Raw genomic sequence first — 22,132 nt, 5'->3', positions numbered from 1 at the left:
CCGGGAGAGTGGCGACCGCTTTCACAAACACAGGCGGTTACCGGTCATGAACCAGCAGCCGATTGCAGTGGAATGTTGGATGAACGCACCGATTGGCACACACAGCACGGCAGCCCAAGTCATCGCGTGGTACAGTTGCCCTTGTCTCTCGGTAAAAAGGTAAAGGAGCAGCCCTGCAATAGCTTGCTCACGGCATCCCGGCTGAAGGGCCTCCACTCGAGGCAGCTCTTGGCCGCTCGCGACGTGTCTGCACGCATGGCAAACCGGCCACCTACGCGTTTTTCTATGCGGTCACCGGTGACGCAAATCCCTCGTCACGCGACTCCCTACTCTCGGTGTATCCCTCACGCATTGCAGCAGCAGCGTGTACTAGAACTCGATGTGTACTCACTGCTGACCTGTGCCATTTCTGCGGCGTAATAAATAACGACGGTTTGTGTAGCGCCATGACATGGCAAGCCGTTACGAGGGTACCGGCGCGTGCAGGCAGCTGGCTGTCCGCCAGCCGGCTTAGAAGTTCTGCGCCTTTAGCGGCAACCAGCATGCGTTTAACTGTGGAGGACAGAATGCCTGCACACGTGTGCCAGCTCGTACAGCTCGCCCACGATCCCTGGCCTGTGGGAGTTATGTCGGGATGGTTGCATTTTTCACCGCCGCTGGGTCATTTCAGCAGCCGGGCACATGGTAGGCCGCTCGCGCGAACGGTATCTTGGTCGTGGGTAATTCGCCGGTCATCGGCAAGAACCCTCGACCCCGGAATCTGGCCGGGGCCGCGATCGTCAACAGCTCGGCTGACGAGCGCACCCCCCCCCCCACCGTCCGCTGCCGCACAACTGCTGGTGTCTGCAGGCACAAGCGCCTGGCGTCCCTCCTGGACAGGCTGCACGAGGTGATGGCGGCCGAGTGCGGCGTCTCCCCGCGCGCTCGCCTCGCGGCGCACCCCCTCACGGAGGAGGAGGGGGAGGTCGCCCCGCAGAACGTGACACCCAACAAGGTGACGCTACCCTCCCGCTCACGCGAGTTGCCGCTCCATTTTTCAGTCAAAATGTCACCTGGACAATCCCTTGAGATGGGACTTCTCTCACTGGCAAGGGCGTCCAGTGACACGTAGCAAACATGCTGTGACGTGTTTATAGCGAGTAGCACATGACAAGTTGGCTGGCCAACACCATGCCCATCTGCCTTGTCTCCAGCAGTAGTGATGTTTACATACTGCACCAGGTACTCATTTGAGGCTGAGTTCACCTAGTGGAGGCCCAGCACCAGTTCAAATAATTGTCACTGGTATTGGCCATGAGCGGGAATCGAACCCTGGTTGCCGGGTTCATAGCGCAGCACACTAACCGCTACACCACCGCTGCCCACACACACACACACAAAGTGCATAGCTGGCACATAATGACATGCATACTCACATTGTAAATATATCACTTATACAGTAAGCATCAATACAATAAATAGACGTTGCCATCAATCAAAACACAATAAATACTTACGTAATTAAGTGGTGCACACTTCTGGGTCGTACTGACGCTCCTTAGCGGTAGCGGCTGCGGTTGCCTTGAGAGTGAGACGTTTGTCGGTTTTATTTGCAAAACACACGGACACTTCAAGTAACGGCATTGTTGTATCGCTTAGCGATTGTCAGGCCCAGGGGGATGGCATTTCTCGGTGTGTAAATACATGTGTAATTAACATAACTTGTTAAAGCTCTCCTACCTTTTATCAGCAATCGGGTGCAGTATTGTTTGTAGTCGTACTGCATAGAGCAGCAGTTTCACGGAAAACAACCTCTCGGTTTAATTGCGATCCGGACGAACGCATCACCGAGGGATTTCCTCCACGTGAGACGGGATGGGGGGTGGCTGCCGTGCGCGTGACACCGGGCCTCAGGGCGGCGTGCCAGCCCTGCCGCTCCGGAGTCTAACCCTGGGCTGCGTTTGTCCCAGGCCTGGTTCGTGTCGCTGGTGAGAGGCCAGTGTTTCCAGCAGAGCTGCTCCGCCGCTAAGTGCGCAGAGCTTCTCGGCCAGCTGCCGGACAGCACGGAGCTGCTCTCCGTCTTGCGTGCCCGGGTACGGTTCCCGTCGCCGTGACCCCGTCGAGCGTTGTGCCCCGCGCGTGACGGTGCCACACGTGAGCCTTCCCGATAGACGCGCACAGCGCTGCTGCTCATCCTATTCTTGGCTCGTGTGTGAAATGGACAGTCACAGGCTGACATCCACAACCTGACATCCACAACAACTGAGTGACTGATAAAAGTTCATAGTTCCCTGTGCTCACTGTGTTGACTTGCTGTCATTGCTGTGCAACGTGTGCTGTGCGCGGTACGTTCGCCGTGGTGCTGCGTGCAGCTCGCTGTGTGTGGCTTGTTCACCATGGCTGTGTGTGGCTTGTTCACCATGTGCCATGTGCGGCTTGTTCACCGTGTGTGGCTTGTTCACCATGTGCCATGTGCGGCTTGTTCACCGTGTGTGGCTTGTTCACCATGTGTTGTGCGGCTTGTTCACCGCGTGCTGCGTGCGCATGCTGCAGGAGTGCAACTTGGCCGTGCTGCGGGCCTGCGTGTCGCTGGGCGCTTTCCAGCTTGGCCTGGGTGCGGGGGAGGGGACGGCCTTGCTACGCAGCGCCGTCGCCGCCACCATGGAGTTGGTAGCCGACGCAGTGGCGCGCTTGCCCGTCAGCGCCCACGTCTTCCGCCCGGCTACCGCGCCCCTCCCCAACCCCTACTGGGCCTTCGTGTCGGCCATCGCCGGTAACCGCATGCATCGGGCAGCTCGTAGCACCACCACCAAATGTAGCAATTACGTGACGAAACTGTGGATCTCTACGCTCCACGAGCATCTTATGCGCCTGCGTGTGGCGTTAAGCGCCTCTCTGTTGCGTTGGGACGGTGGTGGCAGAGGACGAGGCGAGCTGCGGCCGGCTGATGCGGCTGGCGGAGTGCGTGGTGCAGGCCCTCCTGGCCGGAGAGGCCCTGCTCTCGGCGGCCCCCGCCATGCCGGGGGCGGCGCCCGCGCTGGGAGGGGCCGTGGTGCCCCCCGAGAGGGAGGCGGACGTCTGCCACTTTGCCCTCCTCACCCTGGAGGTGAGAGCACTGCCACCTCGCGCCTCAAGCTCACACCTTTCGCATCTCGCACCGACATCGGTGATGAATCAGTTGTGGGCCCCTCTATGGTCGACTCGGCCTTAAATGAGTGCGCCGTGTCGGAACGCTTTTCCTCGCCGTCAGTTCGGGCTCCACGGGGGACCTTTGTCTTTGCGTGAGCGCAGGTGATCTGCTGCCAGGCGGCACGCGGCCGCCGCGCCGCCGTGGGCGACGTGCAGGCGGCGCTCGAGTGCTGCTGCCTGGTGATGCAGCAGCCGCGCCTGTGGGAGCTCTACGCCTCCGCGCGGCACGTCACCTGGGCCTGCTCGCTGCTCAACTGCCTGCGCTTCGTCCTCCGGCAGGGTGGGCCCCGGGGGCCGCCTCCGCGCGGCCTGGCGGTAGCGCGGTCGCCGCTCGTTGTAAAGATTCGCGGTTCGAATATGGCAGGCCGCCCTGGTTGTCACTGCAGTGGATGTGTTGACCGTACAAATACTACGCGTCGCCCGCTTCATAGCGGACGTCAAAGATCCCCGGGCGTCATTTCAAAGCGGGCAGGCCATTACGTGCCGGTGTCACGGTCCAAATCTTTACACCGCAAATTACTAGATTGGGATGAGGCACGGCAGTAGTCGTGGCCCCCCTCCTGGTAGCAGACTCATGCCCAGCACCTGCAGGCCAGGTGCTGGGCCATCTTGCACTGCAATGAGAGCGACCACTGGGGGAGCCCTTTCATACGCTTCAGATGAGATGAGATGCAAGTCGCTTATCGAGTCGCCCCGGCGTAGAGGAGGGCGGCTCTAACCAAACTCTGCCCACTCGTGCGGTCGCCCTTCACTCGTCGCCAGGCCGCGGCGCCGCCTTCACGCCGGGGGCTGTGTGCGCTCAGGATGCCGTCGGTGGCATTGCCGCCGTGCATGGAGCTTCCGCACTACGTCGATCCCCCTCAAGTGTTGTTGCAGTTACTTTCAAGTCGAGTGTTGTCTTCATCCACACTTGTGTGTCTGTGTGTGAATGTATGTTGTGAGTGTGTGCACGACGTGTGTGTGTACGACGTGTTTGTGTGTGTGCGTGCAACGTGTGTGTGCGCGACGTGTGTGTGTGTGCGCGACGTGTGTGTGTGTGTGTGTGCGTAAGTGACGTGTGATTGTGTGCGACGTGTGTGCGGCTCTAGTTTTATCCTTCCCGATGGAGAAGTACGCGGTGCCGGTTCCTCAGAACATCCCCCGGCCTCAGGACGCCGCGGGCGGCCACGTGGCTGCAATGGCGGGTGAGCAGCGCCATCTCTCCTAGCCGGCGCGTTTACGAATGGGCACAGCACCTCATTTTTTATTCCAGATTAACTCTCCGTTTCTGCTTCTAATTTGTATAGATTTATTCCAGCTACATAGAACAAGCAAAACGTTATTAATGACCGTGGAGGGTGAATTGCGCACGCGACGTATTCGATTCGAGACTTGCTCTGTGGGTGGTTTATCGTTGGCGTAGAAACGAGCTCGCAGGCGTGCGAGACGATCGCGGCGCTGCTGCAGGCCGTGCTGGGGCCCCTTTCGGCGGGCGACTGCGCCAAAGTGCCACCCTTCCTCGTCGCTCCCATCAAGCAGCTGGTGGTGAACCTGGCCAGGCTGCCGCTGGTGAACAGCTTCGCCAGGACCCCTCCCATCGTGAGTGCCGGTTCCTCCGTGCGCCTCGTGCCGCGAGTCCCCCTGCGCTCGTGTTGGCGCGCCTCACGGCGACCGCACGGGGACCGCACGGGGACCGCACGGGGACCGCACGGGGACCGCATGGGGACCGCACGGGGACCGCACGGCCAACTGAAGGAGGCGTCCGGCCGGGCCGACTGTGCCGACTCTCGTCCGCACCGCGTGCAAGCAGTCACCACGTCGATGAATTCACATCGATAGGTTTCTCTGTGAGCCCGCTCCGTGTGTACGTCTTCGCCTCTGGAAACGGCGTGGATTTCCACGTCAGACGTGTCGCATCTTGTGGGCTACAGGGTCCCGCAATGGAAATCGCAGCAACAAGTGCCTGGGCTCGGGCACCTTGCCCTGTGGGGTTTGTGTTGTCTCCGTGCGCTGCATGGGTGTCTTCCAGCTTCCAAACAAAATGTTGCAGGACCCTTCTGAAAATGATTCTCCTGTGTCCGTGTGTCCGCGTGTCCGCGTGTCTGTGGAGGTGTGGAAGATGGGCTGGATGCCCACAGCTGGGGGCGTGTTTGGAACGACCCTCTCGGAAATTCCCATTGAATTCCTGCGAGACAAAGACGTCCTCAAGGAGTTTGTGTGCCGGCTCAACACTATAGGCAAGTGCAGCGCGGAGGAATGCACGCCGAGTGAGTGCACTCCCTCCATCCACGGTCGAGTCCCTCCCACCGTCTCTTCTCACAAGCTCTTGTCACCAATTTAAGAGACAACCACTTTGAGAGTTAATACCCTTCCTTTACAACTTTGATAACATTGCTGCTTGCTGCTGGCCGCTTGACCTTTTGGGCCTCTGGGTCTGTGCTCAGCAACTGTGATGTATATATAGAAATTTCCATCCACTGTAAGATGAAGGCTCGGCCATGCCGATGTCGCTTCTCGCAGTGAGTCTCGTTGTCTGTGGGACTCCTGGAGCAAGAGGAGAACAGAGATCGTTTACGCCGCTCGGCAGCGCCGCCAGAGGCCCGGTGCGTGACGCCGCGTGCGTCGTGGTGTGCAGGCTGGACGTCGCGCACTCAGTTTGAGGAGTCGTGGGCGACGCTGCTCGGGGTGCTCGTCATGCAGCCGCTGGGCCTGGAGCCTGAGGGAGCGCTGTCCGCTGAGGTGATGCTCGCTGCTGCGCGGCGCCAGCGCCGCCCCCCGGGACGTCGCGCCGGGTTCACGCCTCCCATGCTGACACCTCGTCGCGGTTCTTGACGTCCGCGATGCTGCTCGCGCCGCGTTACACGGATGATGTGGAATGCAGAGCAACCTGACTTGGGTTTAGTTCAGAAACTGAATCCAGGAGAACAACATTTACGTAATGCAGGTTTCCCTGTGGTCCCAGTGAGGCCCGCAGTACGATAGATCAACTGGAGCCTGCTGCTCAAGCAGCAGTCGGCCGCGTGTGCCGGTTCAAATGAGCCAAATTTAAAGAATTGCATGCAAATCACTTTAATTGTGAAAACGACATCGCAACATCGACCTCCGCTGGTGGACCGTACCAGTTCGAGGGCCGGTGTCCGCGTTCCACTCGTGCCGCGTAGCTTTCACCGCAGACGTCCCCTTGGCTCGGCTACCTCGGGGCCAGGGCACGGTTGAGACGAGCAGCGCAGTACGGCACTCCGAGGCGCCGAGGCATTGAAGCGGGTGCCACTGTCTGGGCGGACCGTGCACCTCCCGCGTGATTGTTCGAGTGTCTGGGGAGAGGAGCGTTGCGTTTGACGCCACGTGCGCTCACTGTGGCTCGCCGTGACTCGCCACGGCTCGCTGTGCGGTGGTGCAGGAGGAGAGCGAGCGCACGCAGCTGTCCGTGCTGTCGGTGCGCAGCATCACGGCGCTGGTGCTGAGCGCCATGCTGCTGCCCACGGCGGGGAGCCCCGCGGGCGGCTGCATGGAGCAGCAGCCCCGGAATAAAGCGATCGAGGCCCTCAATACCAGGCAGGGCCCCTCACTCACTCACCGGCCCCCCCTCTCTGACTCACCCGGCCCCCCCTCACTCACCCGGCCCCCCCTCACTCACTCACCCAGCCCCCCCCTCACTCACCGGCCCCCCCTCTCTGACTCACCCGGCCCCCCCTCACTCACCCGGCCCCCCCTCACTCACTCACCCGCACCCCCCCCTCACTCAATCACTCAGCCCCCCCTCACTCAGCCCCCCCTCACTCACTCAGTCGGCCCACTCTCACTTGCTCGGCATGCTATGAGCATTGCGATAAATATGTTTGGAGAGGCATCCTTGGTTCTTGAAATGGGTCATCATGCTTGTCTTAGCATGGACGTCACTGCCAAATATCTAAATTATCTTCGACAATTTGTTTCCTTCTGTCGGTCAGAATCGGGAGAAAGCTGTACGCGGTGCGCTGCATCGTGGAGCGAGAGATCTGGGCGCTGGCCTCAAAGCGCGATGGCTGCGCCACTCACTACCCCTACCAGGAGAAGGAGCCTATTTTCTCGCTCACGCCTTCGGGGTCTGGTAAGAACGTAGCGACTGGGCGTCGCGAAGATGGTGGATCGCACAAATACGGCGAAACTCCCTTCCTGTGCGCGTTGAGGTGCCATACTCGGGAAGTGTTTTACCCGGCTCGTCATCTCTCTAAAGTGAACACCGCTTTGCAGGAAATTGGTAGTGGCTCTTAACTGCTTGTAAGTGGTCATCGATCTCTCGGTGGGTTGTCATCTCCTTTATTTAACCAGGAGATGCAATAAACGCACCGAGACCCGTGAAACGACAGTGCCTCTTTTGCAAAGCGACCCGAGTGTGCGTTGGCTCACGACGTAGGAACGTGGAATTCCCACGTCTGGTTCTGCGCCGCCGCAGAGGCGAGCGGTGCTCGCCGACTGGCCGAGCGATTCGGAGTTGCCGTTAGTCGCGAGCGCTGACGGGCCGACGCGGCGGCGCGCGTGCCCCTCCTCTCAGGGTGCCTCGTCAACCACAGGCGGCTGCTGCTGCAGGCGAACGTGGAGCGCGACCTGGGCAACACGGACTACAAGCACGGCCAGGTGCGCCCCCACCGCTCTCGCCACGTGCCGGCAGCCTCGACCCGCGGGGCGGCGCACGGCGGCGCACGCCTCCCGCGCACGTCGCGCCGCCCGTTGGTTTTGTCGCTCGTCGCCAGGGACCTCGGGGCCGTTTCGTTGAGTGTCCGTCGGGGCGACAGCTTAGTTTAACACGTAGGCTTGCTCTGTGTGGCTTCTGATGGGAAACCTCCGGACTCGGTTTCGACTTGACCCGGCAAGGGAAACTGGCAGTGCCGTTCCTAGGTGGAGAGAGATGTGGTATAATCTGAGTAACAAAATAAATATTATTATTAGGCTTCTGCTTCTTTACTCGGTGGGGGGGGGGGGGGGGGGGCGATGTTGCTCTGCTGAATCCCAATTGAGTAATTTGGAGATATTTAATCATTGAGATGTTTTACATCGTGTGTTTTTATCCATTGGAAGAATCCGGAGGAACCCCGTGCAAAACAGGGGGAGAACCTACAAACTCAGCACAGTCAGGTGCCCGAGGCAGGAATCTTAACGCAGGAACTGGGTGCTGTGAGGCGTCAGTATCACCACTGAGCGGCCGCGCTGCCGCCCTGTCGCCGCTCAGCCCATTTACCGTCCGTGTCCAGATCTCGGTGCACTCCATCTGGCTCAGCACCAAGATCACGCCGCTGCGCGCCGAGGAGCTGGAGGGCGAGGAGGAGGAGGACGTGGAGCTGCAGGCCGAGTCGCTGCCATCGTCCCCGCTCAACTCCAGGTGCGCCACACCCTGCTGCTGGTGCTGCTGGTGCTGCTGGTGCTGCTGGTGCTGCTGGTGCTGCTGGTGCTGCTGGTGCTGCTGGTGCTGCTGGTGCTGCTGGTGCTGCTGGTGCTGCTGCTAGCAATAGGTGGAAGGAAGGCAATGGTCACCGACGTTTTTAAGAGAGTCCACGGTACACAGAGATGGCCGTCATCGTTGTCGCGATGTGTGCGGTGTGCACAGGAAGCAGCGTGTGAGCGTGGACGTGCACTCGTGCTCACAGTTCCTGCTCGAGCTCTACGGGCAGTGGCTGCTGGCGGGGCCCTCCTCCCGCAGGGTGCCCTGCAGCCTGGCAAGCGAGGTCGTCAAGTCGGTGCGTGCCCCGCTCCACCACTCGCTCGCTCCCTCGCTCACTGCGCACACTCACTCACATTCATCCCACGCACTCTCACTCACCCCCACGCACTCTCACTCACCCCCACTCACTCTCACTCGCCCCCACGCACTCTCACTCGCCCCCACGCACTCTCACTCGCCCCCACGCACTCTCACTCACCCCCACTCACTCTCACTCACCCCCACTCACTCTCACTCACCCCCACGCACTCTCACTCACCCCCACTCACTCTCACTCACCCCCACGCACTCTCACTCGCCCCCACGCACTCTCACTCACCCCCACTCACTCTCACTCGCCCCCATGCACTCTCACTCACCCCCACGCACTCTCACTCACCCCCACACTCTCTCACTCACCCCCACGCACTCTCACTCACCCCCACTCACTCTCACTCACCCCCACACACTCTCACTCACCCCCACTCACTCTCACTCACCCCCACACACTCTCACTCAACCCCACGCACTCTCACTCACCCCCATGCACTCACTCACCCCCACTCACTCTCACTCACCCCCACACTCTCACACTCACCCCCACTCACTCTCACTCGCCCCCACGCACTCTCACTCACCCCCACTCTCTCACTCACCCCCACACACTCTCACTCACCCCCATGCACTCACTCACTCACCCCCACTCACTCTCACTCACTCACTCACCCCCACTCACTCTCACTCACCCCCACACTCTCACACTCACCCCCACTCACTCGCCCCCACGCACTCTCACTCACCCCCACTCTCTCACTCACCCCCACGCACTCTCACTCACCCCCATGCACTCACTCACCCCCATGCACTCACTCACCCCCACTCACTCTCACTCACCCCCACACTCTCACATTCACCCCCACTCACTCTCACTCGCCCCCACGCACTCTCACTCACCCCCACTCTCTCACTCACCCCCACACACTCTCACTCACTCTCACTCACTCTCACTCACCCCCACACTCTCACACTCACCCCCGCACTCTCACACTCACCCACACACACTCTCACTCACTCCCACGCACTCTCACACTCACCCACACACTCTCACACTCACGCCCACGCTCTCTCACTCACGCCCACGCACTCGCACTCACGCCCACGCACTGGCTCATTCGAGCATCGTTACCGAACTCGCTGTGAGATGACACGCGTGACCAGCCCGTGGTGACGGTCAAGGTGCGCGCTGTCAATTCCCGAAACTCTCCTGTGCCGCGCTGGAGCGGTGAGGCTGCAAGTCCCCGCCGCGGTTGTTTCGCCGTTGGCCGCGCTCGCCGTGGGATGATGGCGCCGCTCCGTTTGCTCCACAGCTGCTGATGATCTCCGACTTGTTCTCGGAGAGGAGCCAGTACGAGGCGATGTTCGCCATTCTGACGGAGCTGCTCAAGGTTCACCCCACCGAGGACGAAATCTTCAGCCAGTACTCGGTCCCGGCGATCTGCAAGGCCGCGGCCGTGCTGGGCATGGTGAGTCCTCGCGGCGCGCCACGACTCCCCCGCATGCCAGCCGAGCCGGCACGCGCATATCGTCCCACTGGGGCAAGCGTGGCATGTAGGGGCGTGTGGTGTCTTAGTATGTGTGCGTGGTGAGTGTGGGGAGCAGAGTGGTGTGTGTGGTGAGTAGGTGAGTGGTGTGTGTGTGTATGGTGAGTGGTGTGTGCGTGTATGGTGAGTGGTGTGTGCGTGTGGTGAGTAGGTGAGTGGTGTGTGTGTGTGTGTATGGTGTGTGGTGAGTAGGTGTGTGTATGGTGAGTGGTGTGTGGTGAGTAGGTGAGTGTGTGTGTGTGTGGTGTGTGCGGTGAGTGGTGTGTGTGTATGTATGGTGAGTGGTGTATGGTGAGTGGTGTGTGGTGAGTAGGTGAGTGTGTGGTGAGTGGTGTGTGTGTGTATGGTGAGTGGTGTGTGGTGAGTAGGTGAGTGTGTGTGTGTGTGGTGTGTGCGGTGAGTGGTGTGTGTGTATGTATGGTGAGTGGTGTATGGTGAGTGGTGTGTGGTGTGTGTGGTGAGTAGGTGAGTGTGTGGTGAGTGGTGTGTGTGTGTATGGTGAGTGGTGTGTATGTGTGTGGTGTGTGCGGTGAGTGGTGTGTGTGTGTGTATGGTGAGTGGTGTATGGTGAGTGGTGTGTGGTGTGTGTGGTGAGTAGGTGAGTAGGTGAGTGTGTGGTGAGTGGTGTGTGTGTGTATGGTGAGTGGTGTGTCTGTGTGTGGTGTGTGCGGTGAGTAGGACCGTGCGATGGCAGAGCCCGTGAGCCAGCTGCTGGAGCTGACTCTGCGCAGCGCCCACATCTCGTGCCGTGTGGGCGCGCTGCACGGCGTGCTCTACGTGCTCGAGTGCGACCTGCTGGAGGAGACGACGCGCCAGCTCATCCCCGCCGTGTCGCACTACCTGCTGCGCAACCTGGAGGGCATCGCGCAGTGAGTCTCTTGCGCCCGCCACCCCACGCCTGATCGCGACCGCCACGCGCGCCCCTCCCCGCGCGTCCGCACGGTCGCCGGACCGTCGTACCATTGATGACAATCGGCTCCCGACTCATTACCGATTCCTCGAGCCGCGCAATCGGCCGTCGGGTGCTGTTCAACGTTCGCGGCGACGGAGCCGGTCGGTGCCCGTGCGCAAAACGCGACCGTCGGAGGCGCTAGAATGGCACGGCCGGGGTCGCGTCGCGTGGTAACCGCGTCGCTAGGTAACCTCGCCGCGCGGTAACCTCCCCGCGCGGTAACCTCGCCGCGGCCATTGTGTTGCAGCTGCGTGAACCTGCACAGCCAGCAGCACGCGCTGCTCATGTGCGCCGCTGCGTTCTACCTCATCGAGAACTACCCCGACGACATCGAGCAGGACTTCACCGCGCGCGTCATACAGGTGACCACCGCAGAACCCACGCGGGCGTCGCTATCGGCGCGCGGAGGTGAACGCCGCCCACTCACTCGCCACCCACTGACTCACCACCCACTCACTCACCACCCACTCACTCACCACCCACTCACTCACCGCCCACTCAATCACCACCCACTCACTCACCGCCCGCTCACTCACCACCCACTCACTCACCACCCACTCACTCACCACCCACTCACTCACCACCCACTCACTCACCACCCACTCACTCACCGCCCACTCACTCAGCCACCCACTCACTCGCCGCCCGAGTTGTCATTGTGCCGTTGACCGCCGTCTACCTCGGGGGGGTCGCGAAGACGTGGCATCGTCGTCTTTCCTCCTGGTGCGCGTGTTAGATTTGCGGAGTCGTAATATCCGGCAACGAAGAGTCGACCTCTTCCATCATCTACCACTGCGTGTTGCGGGGGCTGGAGCGCCTCGCTCTGTCCGGCAAGCTGTCCAAGATGGATGGAGACGCCCTGGTGAAGCTGAGCGTGGAGCGTCTGAACATGTCGAGCCCGCACCGCGCACTGGCCGCCCTTGGCCTCATGCTCACGTGCATGTACAAAGGTGAGTGGCACCGCACCGACAACACGCACGCTCGCGTCCAAACGCACGTACGCGCGTCCGCACGCACGTCCGCACGCTCACCGTGCCCCCCCTCCGCGTGCCCCTGGTGATGGTGAAAGAGGGAATCCTGTGTATAGAGCAAAGCCTCGACACGCTCGTCCCCGCCACCGAGAGCGCAGCACCAAGTGTTCTCAGTGCTGCGCAAAGGGACCCACGACTGGGTTGGGGTGCGATTGGCCAAAGTTCGATTGCTGTGCCCCCCGTGCCCCCCCCCCCCCCCCCCCCCGTGTGCAGGACGTGAGAAGGGCGGCCCCTCCAGCGGCGATGCCATGGACGGCGGCCGCGCGGCCGACGAAACCGAGTCCACCATCGTGGCCATGGAGAGGGTGTCGGTCCTCTTTGACAGGTAATTACAGGTGCGGTCCTCTCGCCGCAGGTGCGACTCCAGCACTGGCAGGTGCGACTCCAGCACTGGCAGGTGCGACTAGGTAAGCGTCGCACCTGACGGTGCCAGGCGAGCGCAGTGGTAGTGTGGCGATTGTGCGGGCCACGATTGTGCGGGCGTGAGTCCGGGGCGTTTGCGAGTGCCCCACGACCCCCGTCGGTGATTGCCGCCGCACTTCCCGTCTCGTTGTCGCGGACAGGCTGAGGAGGGGCGTGCCATGCGAGGCCGGGGTCGTGTCCCGAATCCTGCCCCAGTTCCTCGACGACTTCTTCCCTCCGCAAGACATCATGAACAAAATCATCGGAGAGTTCCTCTCGAGCCAGCAGCCGTACCCGCAGTTCATGGCCTACGTGGTTTACAAGGTGAGGCGCGGCACTCGCGGCGACGGCGAGACGCAAACTCGGTGAATGGCCGGGCCTGACGCGGCCGGTGGAGGCTGGCGCCGCAGAGCCGGTGGTGGCTACACCACACGTGGCCGTAATCCAGCGCTGTGTGTAGGGTTAGTGGATCACCGCACACAAGTTGCGAAACTCCCTCCCCGTGGGTGTTGAGGAGCCATACTCTGGCTAACCAGAAAGTCAGTAGCAGCAAAAATGCGGACTCCACCTGTTCCCTCTGTATAATAATAATTTACATTTGTAAGGCCCATTTCATCCAAAGATCCCAATGTATGGGATAGTGTTCCTCCCTCGCACGCGTGGGTTTCCTCCGGGTATTCTGGTCTCCACCCCCACATGTGCAGGCAATTGTTTGCGCCAGCTCGCCGCGTGACTTGGGTCCTGCTTGTCCATGGTTCCTCGCGCCTCCGTGCCGTTCTCTGTCGTGTTCAGAGCGAGCGAGCACCGTGCGGCAGCGGCGGCGTGTTGCAAGTTTAAACGATAAGATGAACGTCGGCTCTGAGCAAATAATTCAAATGGGGACGGCCGCTTTGGTGGCAGTCCATCTTGGTCGCCCTCGGCACGGCTCCACTCACGGCTTCTCACTGCCACCTGCCGCAGGTTTTCCAAGGCCTACACGACAGTGGGCGCACGTCCATGGTGCGCGAGTGGGTGATGCTGTCGCTGTCCAACTTCACCCAGCGGACGCCCATGAGCATGGCCGTGTGGAGCCTCAGCTGCTTCTTCGTGAGCGCGTCGCACACCCAGTGGATCTCTGCGCTGTATCCTTCCCGCGCCTGGCAGCGGAGCCAAACGCTTGCTACGGTTGTCACGTTCGTTGCGGTAAACGAAACAAATCTTGAGCGATTTCTGTGCTAGTTGTAGTCATTGTGTACAGCCCTCAGCCAGTGGTGAAATTCCACATTCCTATGGCGTGGGCGAGTCTCTCCAAAGGACAACCACTGTTGACTTCCCTGCAATATGGTTCTACCCCGGAGGGATTGATGGGCTGAGTCAACCCCCAACCGGGATTAGAACTTTTGACCTTTTGTTTGTGAGCCGCTCACCCTACCGCTGAGCTACTCTATAATCTAATCAGACTTTGGCCTGAGATAGCCGCCCCTCCTCGTTGTCTGGGAGCAAGACTTCCATTCATGTCCATTCATGTCCATTCATGCCAAGGATTTCCAGAGTAGAAGCTTGGAAGCCGTGATGAAGATGGTAACGCAGCCGCGTGTATCGTCATTGCCTGTGCTGTGGCCGAGTGGCCCCATGATGCGATGTTGCTCCCAGAGCGCCGAGTTGATCACTGCACCGTACTCCACGGTTCCACAAAAGTTGTGAATCGCGGTCATCGGCCAAACGCTTTTCTTTTTCCTTAACCCCGCGTCCATCAGTTTCCCATACGTGATCAGCCGCATTGGAAAGTTTGAGAATGCGGACAGGCGTCTGTTTTGCGTGCTTGGATTAGATTTCTATCGGAACCAGCTGGAGGAGGAGCTGGATCGCCGGGCGTTCCAGTCGGTGCTAGAGGTGGTGGCCGCCCCAGGGAACCCGTACGCACAGCTGCTCGTCTGCCTGGCGAGCGTCCAGCAGAGCGCGGCGCTGTAGCGGCGGCGCCGTGCGTCCGACGAGCCCTGAACCCTCGAGTACTTAACTCCGTGTTGAAGGTGTTTGGTTAAAGAGTGGTGGATACTTTATAAAACATCTTCAGCATGTCCTGCGCGTACGGCTTGTGCAGTCACGTCCAGTTGTAACATTGGCTTAATGGCGCGATTTAGTTTTACACTTGGTTACAAATGTGGTTTAGCACTGAGCTATCGGCAGATTGTGTGGTGATACTGCATTGCCAGCGGTGTCCAAATAACAAAACAAGTCAACACGTTTGTCAATAACAAAACCGTCCCTTTGAAAGGAAAAATGTATACTAGGCAACGTTTTGGGCAATGGCCCAAAACGTTGCCTCTTATATACGGAGTTTATTACATCAGCAGGAAGCAGTCCAGCAATTGCACAGTAGTCCACATTCCCCCACCTCACCAACCCGCACTGACCAGCGTGGTGAAGTATGGTCCAACAGACCCTCACAACCAACGCGCAGCGTAAGGGGGCCCTCGTCCAGCAGTGAATTGACATCGGCTCTACGTGCACTGTACACCCCCCCCCGCCAGCCCCCCCCCCCCCGCGGGTGCAGCCCCCGCGGGTTGCGCTTTGTGTCACCGTGACGTTGCGTAGTCTGTGGTCGTCGGAGAGTCACCTGGAATAAGTCACAAGTTACCATGGCAACAGTGTGAAGCCCGAGTCGAGTCCAGTGTCTGCTACTAAACTGGCGACTCGCCCAACTCGCTCCTCGGACCCCCGGTCAGGGCGACGAAGGCGGCACGGCGCTTCTGCGGTGGCACCGTCGGAGTGCCGCGTCGAGCCGCGTCGAGCCGCGACGAGCCGTCCAGCCGTCCAGCCGCACCCGGCTTGCGTCTCGACGTGCAGTTGGCGTGGCCCTTGAATGGCCACGCAACGTGGCTCTGTAGACCCGACCTCGGATTGATTTTTGTCAATGTCACGTCTTCTGTGAATTCTGCGTCTTGATAAAGTGAATGGGTTAGTGAAACGTAGCGATGTAGTTGGGTGGTTTATTACGAGTGGACAGCATCATCGCACGGGGGTGACCGCGCACCTTGAGCGTGTGGCCGGCCCCGTTTGTGTCGCTCTCAGCTTGGCGCTTCTCCACCTCCTCACGGGGACGAGAATGCAGTGTGGCTCTCGTGAATAACCAAAGGATCAAGGAACACTACTTCGTTCCGCGGTCGTGCACGACGCGTTAACCGCAATGAACCCTCAACGAAGGAAGCATAGGTTTGAATTATTGTTCTTACAGCTTACTACCTTCGTTGGCACTTGCTGCTCACGTTGGTATGGTTTGGCCGACCCTTGCAGCCGTTGGTAGGAATAGCAAGACTCGCACTACAACGCCCATCTTCCAACATTTCCCTTTGCGTGATTTTTTTTTATTTACTTACATGTTGGCGTCGTCTCCGTCGTGTCTCACTGGTCATACTTGTAATAAAAATGGTCTTAGATTTATTGGAAATGGGTTTGTAACATAACGCATTTGTTAAAGAATATACCCCTACATATATCTGTTGGAAAATATTGAATTGTATGTACAGTTGAAGGCAATATAATTGAATAATAAAATGTAACTGGATTTCACTGCTCACTTTGCCCTGCGTCCCACGATGTGCGTTTGTCTTTATGGAACGGTAGAGACCGCTTTGTTCGTGCTGGTGCAGAGGCACCGCTAACACAAGAGGACAACGCGGGCGGCATTGCACATGCACTCTCACACAAATGGTCATTTGCCCGAAACGTCGCCCATATGGTGTATTTCACGGCGTGGCCTCGCCAGGGATCCTGGTGGCTATACCAGGTAACCCAGCGTGGTGCTTTGCCATGCACCGTTGTGGTTATTGCTGGTAAAGCATTAAAACCTGTATGAGTCTACACATTTTAATCCAAAGAGGTGCTGCGACAAAAAATGCAACCGTCACACCAGTGGACCTATAATCAACGAAAAGCATTTAATCGTTATGCATATTCTTTCATAATTGCACAATTCATAAACATGGCAACTCTTAAATTAATTTGAAATCTGAGGACAGATGATCATTGTTTAACAGTTAACTCTCACATTCCACATTTTCAATTGAGCTGAACAATGTCTCCAAATAGCTTCACTCCCCTCTGTAGGTGGCGTCTTCAGGGGCGCGGCGCACGCGCCGCCACTCTGAAGCGCATCGTGACGACGCCACTGATCCCGGCCACCAGCTCGTCCCCCTCCTGCACGGCCGCCACCCCCGAGGGGGTGCCTGGCGCACGGACACGGCAACGCGTTTACCAAACTCCCACCACCCACTGGCCAGCGAGGTGGCCAGAAATGCAACTGGATTCTTGAATTCATTGGTGTGGACATATGTGTATGTCCTGACTTTGCATCGCCATCATCATCAGCACCATCTTCGTATTGTAAGGATTGATATACCTGTCAGGATGAGGTCCCCCTCCTGTAGAGTCATGAAGCTACTGATGTAGTTGATGAGGAAAGGAATGCTGAAGATCATGTTGGAGGTGTGGCCATCTTGCCGCCGCTCCCCATTCACCTACACAACAACACCACCAACCCCCGTATCAGCCTGAATCAACAAATGTGAGTGCCTTGTGCAAGGCGTTTGCCTCCTGTGCTGGCAAGTCGTGCATTAGGCACTTGTTTCACGTTGTTTATCGGTGTTCTGGCGCAGCAACGTACCGTCAATATTCCCCAAGCACAGTTACATTTCTCCTACTCAGTATCCATGCCGCTCCCCCCCTAAGAGCCCCACGGGACGAGGGAGGGTGCTAGCCGCCAGTACCGGCGTGAGTGGGGAGCTCACCTCAAGCCAGATGTTAAGGTCGTGGGGGTCGGGGATGCGCTCCTTGGGGATGAAGTCGCTCACGGGACACGAACCGTCGAAGGCTGTGGCACACGCGCACCAGCAAGTCAAGTAATCAGTATTGCTGTTTACCGTACATACGTGTGGCACCTTTCTGGCACAAATCTACCACTCAAAGCGCCATCATCAGACGGACACTAAAACTCAACATACAATTTGAAAGATTCTACACAACGATTAAATATATATTTACGATCTAGTTGTTAAAAATAAATGGCACAGACCGAGCAGCTCACACCGCTACCTCCACCCAAGCAGGTTCTGTTACTGAATATAAACGAAGTAGTAAATGTTACTTATTTACCCAAGAAAGCCACATGAAGTCTGAAGATGCCTCTTTTCAGAATGGCGCTGCTTTGGGATGTTTGGGCAATGACATTCTCCGTGATTTTGGTTACGGACGGTTGGAAACTCGAGAAGCTGGAGGAACTCCGTGCCGAGCGGGATACAATAATACAAACTCCACAAACTGGTGCCCAAGTCAGGAATGGAACCCAGATTTTCTTACTGTAGGGCACGTTTAACAACTGCGCCACCATGTCGCCCATATAGTTTATTGTTTTACAGTTGATAAGTGAAATGGTTTACAATGCTGCGGTTAAAGTTTCAGTTCTTGCGAATGAAACCCGTTCACATCATGAGTCACCCAAGGGCTCGGACTCCTCGCGAGCTCCCAATGTGGCTGCTGGACATCGCGTCAGGGTTCATGTGGCTTCGTGTGGCTTCGTGTCTCCCACGAGGGAGGCGAGGCTCAGGCACGTGAGGGGCATCCCCTGTGGTGGCCGTGTATGCGTATCGCGTGGCGGCCACCAGCGACAGGACTTTAGCAGCACGGCGGTGAATCCCCTGGACCGATGTCTGCTGCACGTCGCCGGAGGGAGAAGACAGTGGAGCGTGCGAGGGTTCGCTACTAGAAGCACCACCGCTTGAATGTCGCAGGGATAGCCGTGACGTATCGCCTGCTTACCCAGCAAAGCCTCACCAAATCACAAGACTTTCAAGAGGGTCCTGCTAAGTGTTGGCATTTTCAGAATCGGCATATTTAGACTGGAGGAATCCAATAAGCTGTGTGCGTGTGTTGTCTGTTTAACGGAGCCAACCGTGCTCATCGGAGCTGCGAGTTCAGAAGCGCTTTTTCACAAATGTCCGGTAGAGGCGGGTCAGCAAGTTACAACAACAACAACAGCACGCGGGGGGGGGGGGTCCCTATTAAGTCGTTTGCCGGTATTTGTTTTTATTAGACGGTGACGATTTACACACAATGGCCTATTGTTCTTTTAAAACGACGTCACTGGATCTTTATCGCGTGCCGCGTTTACTGCCAGTTCACCCGCAGCATTAATCAGGGCGGACGCCGGATGTCGAACCGCTCGGTCACGGGACCGCCCCAGGTCGTGAACGGGGGAGGGTATCGAGTGGAGCAGCGGCTCACCTCATGGGGCCCAACTGGGAACTTGGGGCGCGTGTGACAACAACACCACCAACAACAACACCACCACCACCACCACCGACCTTTAGCGAGAGTCCAGGGGAGGCCCTTGCTCTTGCAGGCCTCCTGCGCGTCCCGCGCCGTCATGTCCAGGCACAGCGCGTAGCCTGCCACGTGCTCCATGGCGGCCGCCTGAGAGATGCAGCTCCCGGCTCGGCCCACGACCACTCCCAGCTCCACCTCGTGGTGCAGCGACGAGCAGAACCACGGAGCCTGCAACAAACAGCAGCGCCACGCACGAGGCGGGAGACGCAGACGGAGCGTCACGCGGTGGCTCAGTGGCCGTGTCTCCCACGGGCTCCCCGTCGATTGAGGGTCATTGGCGACGCCTTTTGGTGTCAGCCCATCCCGGTGCGTGCCGCATGAACCAGCGTGCACTCAAGGGTTTAGGTGCCAGCCCCTCTCATCAGTCCACTGCTGGATGAGGGCTTCCCCACACCGTGCGCTTCGTGGGGGTTCTATGACCATACTGCAACTGAATGTAAACGAAGCCGTGTCCTGTCAGCTAAGGCGAAGCTGCTGCTGGTGGTGCTGCTGGTGCTGCTGCTGGTGGTGGTGGTGCTGGTGGTGCTGCTGCTGGTGGTGCTGGTGGTGCTGCTGGTGGTGCTGGTGCTGCTGCTGGTGGTGCTGCTGCTGGTGGTGGTGCTGGTGCTGGTGGTGCTGGTGCTGATGGTGGTGGTGCTGGTGCTGATGGTGGTGGTGCTGGTGGTGCTGCTGGTGGTGGTGGTGCTGGTGGTGCTGATGGTGGTGGTGCTGGTGGTGATGCTGGTGGTGCTGGTGGTGCTGGTGCTGCTGGTGGTGCTGCTGGTGGTGCTGCTGGTGGTGCTGGTGCTGCTGGTGGTGGTGCTGCTGGTGCTGGTGGTGGTGGTGCTGCTGGTGCTGGTGCTGCTGGTGGTGGTGCTGGTGGTGCTGCTGGTGGTGCTGCTGGTGGTGCTGCTGGTGGTGGTGCTGGTGCTGGTGGTGGTGTTGCTGGTGGTGTTGCTGGTGCTGGTGCTGCTGGTGGTGTTGCTGGTGGTGCTGCTGGTGGTGCTGCTGGTGGTGCTGCTGGTGCTGCTGGTGCTGCTGGTGGTGCTGCTGGTGCTGGTGCTGCTGGTGGTGCTGCTGGTGCTGCTGGTGGTGTTGCTGGTGCTGGTGCTGCTGGTGGTGTTGCTGGTGGTGATGCTGGTGGTGCTGCTGGTGCTGCTGGTGGTGGTGTTGCTGGTGCTGGTGCTGCTGGTGGTGTTGCTGGTGGTGATGCTGGTGCTGGTGGTGGTGGTGCTGCTGGTGGTGCTGCTGGTGGTGCTGCTGGTGGTGCTGGTGCTGCTGGTGTTGCTGCTGGTGCTGCTGGTGCTGCTGGTGGTGCTGCTGGTGGTGCTGCTGCTGGTGGTGCTGTGTGCGGCTACCCGCAGAGGGGGGCCCTGCTCCCGCACGAAGGCCGTGGGCGGCTTGAGGAAGAGCACGGGCTCCTGGGGCAGGGGGTTGCCCAGCTCCCTCGCGTGCTCCCTGCGCCCTCGTGCATCACACGCGACGTCACCTCCATGTGGACGGATGGAAGACATTGGCCATTACTATTAACGTACTTTTAAGTTGTTACACGGCGCACTGTGACTCCAACTCTGCTACTGCTGTCGACGTACGCTGGATTGACGCACATTTAATGATCTACAATTTTAAGATGTTTGTTAGGTGACCCCCCCTCTCCCTCCCCCCCTCTCCCTCCCCCTTCCCCCCCCCCTCTCCCTTCCCCCCCTCTCCCTCCCCCCTCTCCCTCCCCCTTCCCCCCCCTCTCCCTTCCCCCCCTCTCCCTCCCCCCTCTCCCTCCCCTCTCTCCCTCCCCCCCCTCCCCCCCCCTCCCCCCCTCTCTCCCTCCCCCCCCTCCCCCCCTCTCTCCCTCGCCCCCCTCCCCCCCTCTCTCCCTCCCCCCCCCTCCCCCCCTCTCTCCCTCCCCCCCTCTCTCCCTCCCCCCCCCTCCCCTCCCCCCCTCTCTCCCTCCCCCCCCCTCCCCCCCTTCCCCCCCTCCCCCCCCTCCCCTCCCCCCCCTCTCCCTCCCCCCCTCCCCCCCCCTCCCCTCCCCTCTCCCTCCCCCCCTCCCCCCCCCTCTCCCCCCCCTCTCCCCCCCCCCCTCCCCCCCCTTCTCCCTCTCCCTCCCCCCCTCTCCCTCCCCCCCTCTCCCTCCCCCCCTCTCCCTCCCCCCTCCCTCTCCCCCTCTCCCTCCCCCCTCCCTCTCCCCCTCTCCCTCCCTCCCCCCTCCTCCCTCCCCCCTCCCTCCCCCCCTCCCCCCTCCCTCCCCCCCTCTCCCCTCCCTCCCCCCCTCTCCCCTCCCTCCCCCCCTCTCCCTCCCCCCTCTCTCCCCCCCTCTCCCTCCCCCCTCTCTCCCTCCCCCCCCCTCTCTCCCTCCCCCCCCTCTCTCCCTCCCCCCTCTCTCCCTCCCCCCTCTCTCCCTCCCCCCTCTCTCCCTCCCCCCTCTCTCCCTCCCCCCTCTCTCCCCCCCTCTCCCTCCCCCCTCTCTCCCTCCCCCCTCTCTCCCTCCCCTCTCCCTCCCCCCCTCTCCCTCCCCCCTCTCTCCCTCCCCCCTCTCTCCCTCCCCCCTCTCTCCCTCCCCCCCTCTCTCCCTCCCCCCTCTCTCCCCTCCCCCCTCTCTCCCTCCCCCCTCTCTCCCTCTCTCCCTCCCCCCTCTCTCCCTCCCCCCTCTCTCCCTCCCCCCTCTCTCCCTCCCCCCTCTCTCCCTCCCCCCTTTCTTCCCCCCCACCTCCCCGTGGACTGGGGGGGGGGGCTACTCACGCGTAGTTTCTGCCCACGCAGACCGCCTTGCGGCCCCGCTCCCAGAAGCGCAGCGCGGCGGCGGCGGTGACGCTCATCGCGACCCCCGAGCGCCTCTCGGGGCCTACGGAGGGCGCCGGAAGTGGAGGGGCGCGGATGGAGGGGCGGAGCCCGCGAGGGAGAGGGGCGGAGTCCGCGAGGGAGGGGCGGAGCCTGCGTGTGAGGGGCGGGGCCTGCGGATGAGGGGCGGGGCCTGCGGGTGAGGGGC

The 22,132-nt window shown here is 60.1% G+C and overlaps 2 protein-coding genes across 4 annotated transcripts in view; one reads left to right on the top strand and one right to left on the bottom strand.

The window, feature by feature from the left end:
- HTT (huntingtin) overlaps nt 1-16,362 on the top strand; it is a 48,779-nt gene extending 32,417 nt beyond the window's left edge. For 2 of the 3 annotated variants that reach the window (XM_078861800.1, XM_078861798.1), the window contains 22 exons: nt 850-994; nt 1,950-2,072; nt 2,533-2,752; nt 2,868-3,085; nt 3,271-3,448; nt 4,257-4,352; nt 4,571-4,746; nt 5,258-5,384; nt 5,783-5,886; nt 6,548-6,702; nt 7,098-7,237; nt 7,682-7,764; nt 8,379-8,506; nt 8,732-8,861; nt 10,192-10,347; nt 11,104-11,294; nt 11,625-11,739; nt 12,114-12,327; nt 12,622-12,733; nt 12,972-13,134; nt 13,771-13,931; nt 14,547-16,362. In XM_078861800.1, the coding sequence (XP_078717926.1) occupies nt 850-994; nt 1,950-2,072; nt 2,533-2,752; nt 2,868-3,085; nt 3,271-3,448; nt 4,257-4,352; nt 4,571-4,746; nt 5,258-5,384; nt 5,783-5,886; nt 6,548-6,702; nt 7,098-7,237; nt 7,682-7,764; nt 8,379-8,506; nt 8,732-8,861; nt 10,192-10,347; nt 11,104-11,294; nt 11,625-11,739; nt 12,114-12,327; nt 12,622-12,733; nt 12,972-13,134; nt 13,771-13,931; nt 14,547-14,760 (3,349 nt within the window). In that variant the 3' untranslated portion in view covers nt 14,761-16,362. The remainder of the gene's footprint in view (nt 1-849; nt 995-1,949; nt 2,073-2,532; nt 2,753-2,867; nt 3,086-3,270; nt 3,449-4,256; nt 4,353-4,570; nt 4,747-5,257; nt 5,385-5,782; nt 5,887-6,547; nt 6,703-7,097; nt 7,238-7,681; nt 7,765-8,378; nt 8,507-8,731; nt 8,862-10,191; nt 10,348-11,103; nt 11,295-11,624; nt 11,740-12,113; nt 12,328-12,621; nt 12,734-12,971; nt 13,135-13,770; nt 13,932-14,546) is intronic. The other variant, XM_078861799.1, reaches the window with a different exon arrangement.
- A 346-nt stretch (nt 16,363-16,708) lies between these two features.
- On the bottom strand, nt 16,709-22,031 carry FAHD1 (fumarylacetoacetate hydrolase domain containing 1). The gene is made up of 6 exons (XM_078861807.1): nt 21,886-22,031; nt 20,508-20,607; nt 19,149-19,338; nt 17,577-17,659; nt 17,189-17,306; nt 16,709-17,015 (listed from the first exon to the last, which is right to left on the bottom strand). The coding sequence occupies exons 1-6, from the start codon at nt 21,960-21,962 to the stop codon at nt 16,906-16,908; spliced, it is 678 nt and encodes a 225-aa protein (XP_078717933.1). The 5' UTR covers nt 21,963-22,031; the 3' UTR covers nt 16,709-16,905.
- Between the last annotated feature and the right edge of the window lie 101 nt (nt 22,032-22,132).

This window comes from Lampetra fluviatilis, chromosome 12, assembly GCF_964198595.1.
Source record: "Lampetra fluviatilis chromosome 12, kcLamFluv1.1, whole genome shotgun sequence".
Taxonomy (NCBI): domain Eukaryota; kingdom Metazoa; phylum Chordata; class Hyperoartia; order Petromyzontiformes; family Petromyzontidae; genus Lampetra; species Lampetra fluviatilis.
Note: the sequence above shows the minus strand (reverse complement) of the source record. Positions and strands in the feature narration are given on the sequence as shown.